At 45.8% G+C, this 7,829-nt stretch overlaps 1 protein-coding gene and 1 long non-coding RNA gene across 2 annotated transcripts in view; both read left to right on the top strand.

The window, feature by feature from the left end:
• The first annotated feature begins 1,164 nt into the window (after positions 1-1,164).
• Positions 1,165-5,198, top strand: LOC120501708. Its single transcript, XR_005627378.1, has 2 exons — positions 1,165-1,624; positions 4,828-5,198. It is a non-coding gene; the product is annotated as an uncharacterized LOC120501708 (long non-coding RNA).
• Positions 5,199-7,096: 1,898 nt separating this feature from the next.
• The window catches only part of KIAA0930 (KIAA0930 ortholog), a 58,440-nt gene continuing 57,707 nt past the window's right edge, over positions 7,097-7,829 (top strand). The window contains exon 1 of the mRNA XM_039708107.1: positions 7,097-7,399. Coding sequence (XP_039564041.1) covers positions 7,276-7,399 — 124 coding nt within the window. The 5' untranslated portion in view covers positions 7,097-7,275. The remainder of the gene's footprint in view (positions 7,400-7,829) is intronic.

The raw sequence follows: 7,829 nt of genomic DNA, 5'->3' as shown, positions 1-7,829 counted from the left end.
TCTCTTCCAAAATTACAGATTGTGCTTCTTGCACAAGCAAATGAGTTGATTCTTCATAAGATACATTGACTGTCTATATTCTACACAGGCAGAAAAAAATACTGAGTTAATTAAAAAAAAACCCCTTCAAGATGACCTCCTGACCTTATTGACACCCACTTACCTCTTCCTTTAACATGATTGAGTCAGTAAGGCCAAATTCCATTCAAAATCATCCTGAAAACAAAATTGGGTTTTTTTGTGTTTTTTTTTATGTTGGGAAAGCATTTCTGTAATTGGAAACCTGACTTCCCTGATTCTAGTATTTATTTTATATATATTGGTATGAGCACCAAAATATTTTGCAAAGGTGAAAAGCAATTTTATTATATGAGAGAGCATGTCAGAGCAGAGTTCAGCCAGGTAATATGTAGAGAAAAATCTTAGAGGTAAATTGTTGAAGATCACAGAATCACAGACTGGTTTGGCTTGGAAGGACCTTAAAACTCATCTTGTTTCAATCCCATGCCATGGGCAGGGACACCTTCCACTAGATCAGGCTGCTCAGAGCTCCAAACATTACCTGGATTGTCTTGAGAGTAGCTGACCTTCTGAATGTTTGCTTAAGTAAAAATGGATCTAAAAAAACCTGCCACACTGAGTTCTTTATCTGGAGCTGCTGCTTGAGTCATTTATTAGAGCAACCCAGTTTATAAAAGCAGATCTTCTGGAAAGTGCAAATTTTTTTTGCTCACAGATTCTTTCTTATCTTGTCTGTTATTAAAAATATTAACAGATGTTCATTAATACTGAAATACTAACACAACTATACGATATAGTATAATTAATATAGCATTGAAACCAGTAAAATAAAATCACACTATTACCAAACTGTAAGCTTTTCAAACCACCCTTTTGGTTAGATATTTCTAAAATATCCAGGTATTTCTATTGTTTAGACATTTCTAAGAAGAAAAAAAAAATACTGCATCATTACTTGTTGCATTTATAGAATTGTTACTCACACTCTGATTTGATTTCCCCCCTATACTTCTAGAGGTGTATACACTAATTCAGGAGTTTAAAAAAAAAAACAACTCATTTCCAAATTACAAGTTAATTATTCAGAAATTATTTCTGAAAAGTCAGTTTGTTTTAAGAAAGTAATCATGTATCTTTTCCCCAAAAGAACTAAAGACTTTATCACTGCATTCTTTATAACCTTTGCATGAAATGATCACTCCTCTGGATAAGTGGGGGTTTTTTACCTGTTGGGATTTAATTTTCTGTTTAAAGCAGGCTGAAACCTGTTGTTTGTGGTTACAAACAGGTCTTGCACAAGCCTTGAGCACCACCTGAAGTGGATGGCAAACATCCACGTGCTTTCCTGGCAGCCACAGCTCAGTGTGACACAAGGACAGCTCCCAGCCCTGGCTCGCCCCGCTGAGCCCCTGTGGTCTCACCACCCACTTGTTTTCCACCAGATTTGTCCTCTCAAAGGACACAGGCAATACTCAGGCAGACTTACACATTCACAGTTCTGAAATCCTGTGCCCAAGAGGTGCTGAACCTTTCTTTAGCAACTGCTGCCTATGAACTCAAAGGCTGTAACACACAGAGGCTCAAGAGTGCAGGTGAGACACAGGTAAGGGAACATGACAAGGAATTTAGCATACTGGCATCATGAAAGATGATGCTTTCCTGTGGAAAGCAATGCTGTGTCACTCCCTGGGACAGAGTTGTCAGCAGATACTTGGCCTGTGCTAAGTCCTGATCACCTCTGCTCTCTGAGGTGGCTCCCAGCCAGTTCAATATTTTCAGCAGAACCCCATGCCCTGAATGAATAGCCCTACCTAGCCTGGCAGGGTCTTTTTTCCTGAAAGGAACTTGAATTTGTCAAGGGACTTCCCTACTTCCTCTTATCCAAGAGGTTAGCAGTGTGAAAAAATAGTTCCTACATGGATTTCAGACTTGCTGAGTTGGTGAAGAGCTTGGGGTGGGTTCATAAGTGAATGAGGGTTTCTGGTTTCATGGATTCCGTGTAAGTGGCTTATAAATCTCAGAAGTCTGTTATCACGAAGGCTGTGGTTCATATGTCGCTGCTATTGAGATAATTATCCTCTCAGTAACAGCACAGGAGCAACCTGGGATAAAAGGCTCAGATGCAGCAGGCTCTGTGGTTTTGGCTGAAGAGAAAGGGGATCAGTCTGGGCTGCAAGCTCTACATACAAGTTCAGATGTGTTTCTACTCCTACAGTGCTGGGCTGAGCATTTCTGGCTTCCATTCATTATAACCTACAGCAATTAACAGATCCAGGTAGGAGCAGGGGTAACAAGACAAAGAAAGGGGGAAGAGCAAAAGAAAACTAAACACAGAGAACATCTCTAACTTCAAAATTGCATGACCTTAAGTATTCTGCTGTGCATTCACAGTTCTAACTCTAAAGAATTATTTTAGCTGAAAAAAGATCATGTAACATTCTATACATAAAGCTTTCAGTAACTTGTATGTTTAATCTTGGAAGCAAAATCAGGACTGTGCTGAAGTTCTCGAACTTGATAACTTTGAGTTATCTTTTAAGCTGGCCAATTTAACACAGTTTATAATGGGAGGCCCCAAACTTCCAGGTCCTAAGTCAGAATGCTTTGATGAAGTTAGGGAGGCAATTAAGTAAAGATTGCAGAATTCTTCTTTGCATATACTGCCTGGATGGCCACTGACCTCAAGCCAACCTACAGCAATTAACAGATCCAGGTAGGAGCAGGGGTAACAAGACAAAGAAAGGGGGAAGAGCAAAAGAAAACTAAACACAGAGAACATCTCTAACTTCAAAATTGCATGACCTTAAGTATTCTGCTGTGCATTCACAGTTCTAACTCTAAAGAATTATTTTAGCTGAAAAAAGATCATGTAACATTCTATACATAAAACTTTCAGTAACTTGTATGTTTAATCTTGGAAGCAAAATCAGGACTGTGCTGAAGTTCTCGAACTTGATAACTTTGAGTTATCTTTTAAGCTGGCCAATTTAACACAGTTTATAATGGCAGGCCCCAAACTGCCACATCCTAAGTCAGAATGCTTTGATGAAGTTAGGGAGGCAATTAAGTAAAGATTGCAGAATTCTTCTTTGTATATAAACTGCCTGGATGGCCACTGACCTCAAGCAAGCCCTCAGCAGAGCAGCAGACTGCCAAAGATGGCAATATCCCAATATGAGAATAAAATAGCATTTGATTTTTAAATTGCTTAATCTCTTCCTCAAAAAACTGCATTTTATGCACCGTCTCTTCAAGCTAGATATAACATTAATTTGCTACATACAGCTGTTATTAATCCTAATTTCTTGTTATGAGTAAAGAACACATGAGAAAAATGGGGGTACTTTGCATGTTTATAATTGGTTGAATAGAACTTCCAAAGCTTCAGAGTTACAAAGTCTGCTTCTGCAATTGTTTATGCACACAGAGAGCTTGAAGTGCTCAAGCAATGCTGGTCTCTGACAGGTTGCAGGTAGCCACACAGGGTCAGGATTGTCAGGTGTGTGTAATCCAGGACTCAGCCCTTAGACAGACACTCAAATGCATTCAATAAACTCATATTTTCTAACTTGCAAACTCATTTTCACCATTAGATATTCACACCCCATGTGGTCTTATTAGCTCACACTGCAGGCTATCCACTATTAGCTACTACTAAAATAAATAAAAGAAAAATACAGCTTCATACAAATAACTTGCATGACTTTCACATAGCAAAGGTGACTGTTATTGACTAGTTATTGACCAGTGCAAAAGGCACACCACACAACATTCAGCCAGCTAGATATTTTTAATAAGCCTAAGGCCTTTGTATTTAACCTTCTGCTGTATAGAACACACATTCTAAGGTACAAAAAATAATTCAGCCCCAAAGCCCATCCATCTTGTTGATCAATATGCGTATTTTACATCAGGACATGAAGTGCATTATTATATAAGAAAGCACAGGAATCTGTTGTCAGGGCAAAAAGCTCCCTGGAGAGACACTCCCAGGTTGGCAGGGCTTTTGTGGTCCACATCTCAGCATAGCAGAACCTCAGAGAGGGAACAGGGAAAACCAGAGCCCAGGTCCAAAAGTGCCTCCAGGGTCTGGGGCTAAGCTAAGTAAGCAGCCTGCAGATCAAAGGCCAGAGGAGCAGCAGCCTCAGCTAAAGCACACCCAAAGACTCCTTCCAAGGGGGGTCAGGGCTGAGCTTAAGCAGAGATCCCAGCCAGGGAGAGGGGGAAGGAGGCCCCAGATGAGGGTGATCAGGACCATAACACCCATGATCCCTTTGTAAGACAGAATTTTTGCGTGTCATTGAGTTGAGTGAGAGCATTCATGGTCAGACAGTGCTCCTGGTGCCCATTATAGTGATAACACTGGGTTAAGTGTTGATGAAGAAGACTTTTAGGACCAATGTATAAAGATCAGATACAAAGCCCCCTCTCCGTAAAGACTTCAGCTAGACAGAGTGGTTTCTTGTTTTACAATGTACCACGAGAACTTTAAAAACCAAAATCAATTAGCATTCTAACTGATCTTAAGCGTACTCAATCAATAGTCCCTTTAAGAAAACAAACTTTATTCCTGTGTTTTCTGATCAAGTGCTGTGATCTGCTAGGAGGTATTTGGCTATGGATGCCTAAGGAAGGAAAACAGCTGCAATTTTTGTCCATGGGTGTGTTTTGATGGAAGCCAGAGAAAGTAGAAGGTAGGGTGGGGAGCTAAGAAGAAGCAGGAATACCTTTTCACTTTGTAAAAGGCCTGGACAGGGCAGCAGCAGGTTTCCTTGGCTGTTTGTTTTTGTTTTTTTTTTAAACCAGGGTGGCTGGAACTTTATGGCTAGTGTTCAGGGCACAGCAGAGAGGCTGAACTGCTGGAGACTCTAGTGAAACTGCTGTAAGGCTGGCTGCTGGCTGGTGACACCAGTGTTCCTGTGTGCCCCCAACATGACAGTGCTGTTGGGATCCAGAAGCAATCTGCAGGGGAAGGACATCCAATCCTTAGTGAGTACAGCATGATGTGAGGGAAGTGAGACTGTTGCTCCTCCGACAGCAGAGAGAGACCTTCCTCCTGACAATGTCAGGAACAACTTGGAGGTAACAGTCTTCTGCTGCTCTTCCCTATGGGATCAATAACTGTAATGTCTGCATTTACAGGGCTAACATGTGACTGCAAACTTCATTCTCTCCAAGAAAAAGAACTGTCAGATTTAACCAGGGAAGAGGTGCTTAAGGCCTGAGATTGTATGTCCCTGTTTTCTATTGCTTTATGAAAGAACTACATATTTCACTAGCAAAATGCTACATCAGCTTCAGATTTCTCTCCTCTATCCAATTCAGCAGAAGGGCCTTCCACAGAAAACACGCATCTATATTGGTGTCATGGGAAACAAGTGTGTGACTGTGAATTGCATTGTCTTAGGTTGGAAATGCAAGATGTGGCTGGGGCTGTGTATTCTATTGCCATCTGTTAGAGGTGGGGCAGTTATCTGCTGTTAATTAGACTACCTGTTAAAACCAGGTGGGGCAGTTTTCTTTATCTCTTCCACCACCAATCCTCTCTCCAGGGGATATCTGCTGTTAATGCGCCAGTGAGTGTCACTGCATGACTGATAAAACTACATAATCCCATTGGGAGATGCTCCACCCAGGGGGAGGAGCCATGAGTTCCTACCTGGATATCATCTGAGATTTGAAACACTAGAAACAGCCTTTTCCACTGGATTCCCACAGGAGCAGCTTTCTTTTCCACTGGACTCCCAGAAGAAGACCAGGCCCATCTCTCCACCACAGGACCTTCAGAGGAAAACTCCACCCTTCTACAGGATCCCTGCTCCAACAGAACCACAGCTGGCACTGCAGGAGGGCTGCAGGCACCATCGAATGGGACTGCTGCCACCACCCTGACCCACAGGGGGTCAGGTTGTATTCTGTCTGTGTTGTTTTGTATTACTGCATTTTTATTTTATTTTTATTTTTTCCCTAATAAAGAATTGCTATTCCTCTTCCCATATCTTTGCCTGAGAGCCCCTTAACTTCAAAATAATAATAATTCAGAAGGAGGGGGTTTGCATTCTCTATTTAAAGGGAGGCTCCTGCCTTCCTTAGCAGACACCTGTCTTTTCAAACCAAGACATGCATTCAGCAGGTGTCTGGTTATTAACTTACTGGTGTCAAAAGCTGACAGGAAAGTGAAATTGGCAACATGGGCTAAATGTATGCCACTGCAGTGTTTGATAACTTTCCTATTATGCTGTAGCAAAAAGCCTGACTCTCAAATGCTGTCAACTCACATTTGAAGACCTCTGACCCTTTTGCTTCTCCCCACCACCACTTGCAAGGCCTGCCAACTTTGAAATGGGAACAGGATGCAGGATAGATGGCCAGGGATGCAGGATGGGTTTCCCAGGATGCAGGATGGATTGTCAGGGATACAGGACGGGTTTCCCAGGATGCTGGTTGATGTCAGGGATGCAGGGCGGGTTTCCCAGGATGCAGGATGGATTCTCAGGGGTACAGGATTAATTGCCAGAGATGCAGGATGGATTGTCAAGGGTACAGGATGAATTGCCAGGGATGCAGGATGGGTTTCCCAGGATGCAGAATGGATTGTCAGGGATACAGGATGGATTCTCAGGGATACAGGACGGGTTTCCCAGGATGCTGGTTGATGTCAGGGATGCAGGGCGGGTTTCCCAGGATGCAGGATGGATTCTCAGGGGTACAGGATTAATTGCCAGAGATGCAGGATGGGTTTCCCAGGATGCAGAATGGATTGTCAGGGATACAGGATGGATCCTCAGGGATAAAGGACGGGTTTCCCAGGATGCTGGCTAATGTCAGGGATGCAGGATGGATTCTCAGGGACACAGGATGGGTTTCCCAGGATGCTGGTTGATGTCAGGGATGCAGGACGGGTTTCCCAGGATGCAGGATGGATTCTCAGGGATGCAGGACGGGTTTCCCAGGATGCCGGCTGATGTCAGGGACGCAGGATGGGTTGCTCGGGATGACGGTCGGCGGCAGATCCGCCCTGTGGGCGGGTCCGGGCTGCTCCCGGCCCTGCCGGTGCCGCCCGGCGGCCGCAGCAGCAGGAAGCGGCGGAGCGCGGCCGGGCAGCGTCGGGGGCAGCGATCGCCGCGTCCCGGGGAACGTCCCGAGCGGGGAGCGGCCGGGGCAGCGGGACCGGGAAGCTCCCGGTATTCCCGTGCCGGGAGCCGCGGTGCCGCCTCCGCGGCGGCCTGACATGAGCTCAGCGGCGGCGGCAGCATGGCCTGCGCCCGGAGGGACGGGGAGGCGGACGGCGAGCCCGACCGCTCCCTGCGGCACATGCTGCGGGCGATAGCGGAGGAGCGGAGCCGCGCCGGCCTCCGGCACGACATCAGCGGCCTCGGTGAGTCGGGCGGGGCGGGCGGGAGGGCAGCGGAGCCGGGAGCTCCGAGGCTGAGGCGGCTGAGGCGGAGCCGGGAGCCCCGCGGCTGAGGCGGCCCCGCGGCTGAGGCGGCCCCGGGCCGGCCCGCCCTCAGCAGCGGCACCTGTTGTGTTGGGCACACGGGCACGGCCCCTCTGCCTCCCCCAGCCCCGCTCCATTGTCTGGAATGCCCTTGGACAAAAACGGCACCGCGCGCATCACCCCGTGTTGTATTTTTTTTTTAAGTGTAAGCGACGCGTCGTGTGTGTTTTGGGATGGGAGCGGCGGATTTTTGGTGCCTCTTGGCAGTGCTGGCTGTTGTGCGGCTCCCAGAGGCTCTCTAGAGATTGTGAGGCTGACACCTCCCTTCTCTGTTGAAATGACTTCACTCTGCTTGCCGTGGTCTAGTAAG

This window comes from Passer montanus, unplaced genomic scaffold (assembly GCF_014805655.1).
Source record: "Passer montanus isolate IOZ18808 unplaced genomic scaffold, ASM1480565v1 scaffold20, whole genome shotgun sequence".
NCBI lineage: Eukaryota > Metazoa > Chordata > Aves > Passeriformes > Passeridae > Passer > Passer montanus.
The sequence above is the reverse complement of the archived record's forward strand: the minus strand, read 5'-3'. Positions and strand labels throughout refer to the sequence as shown.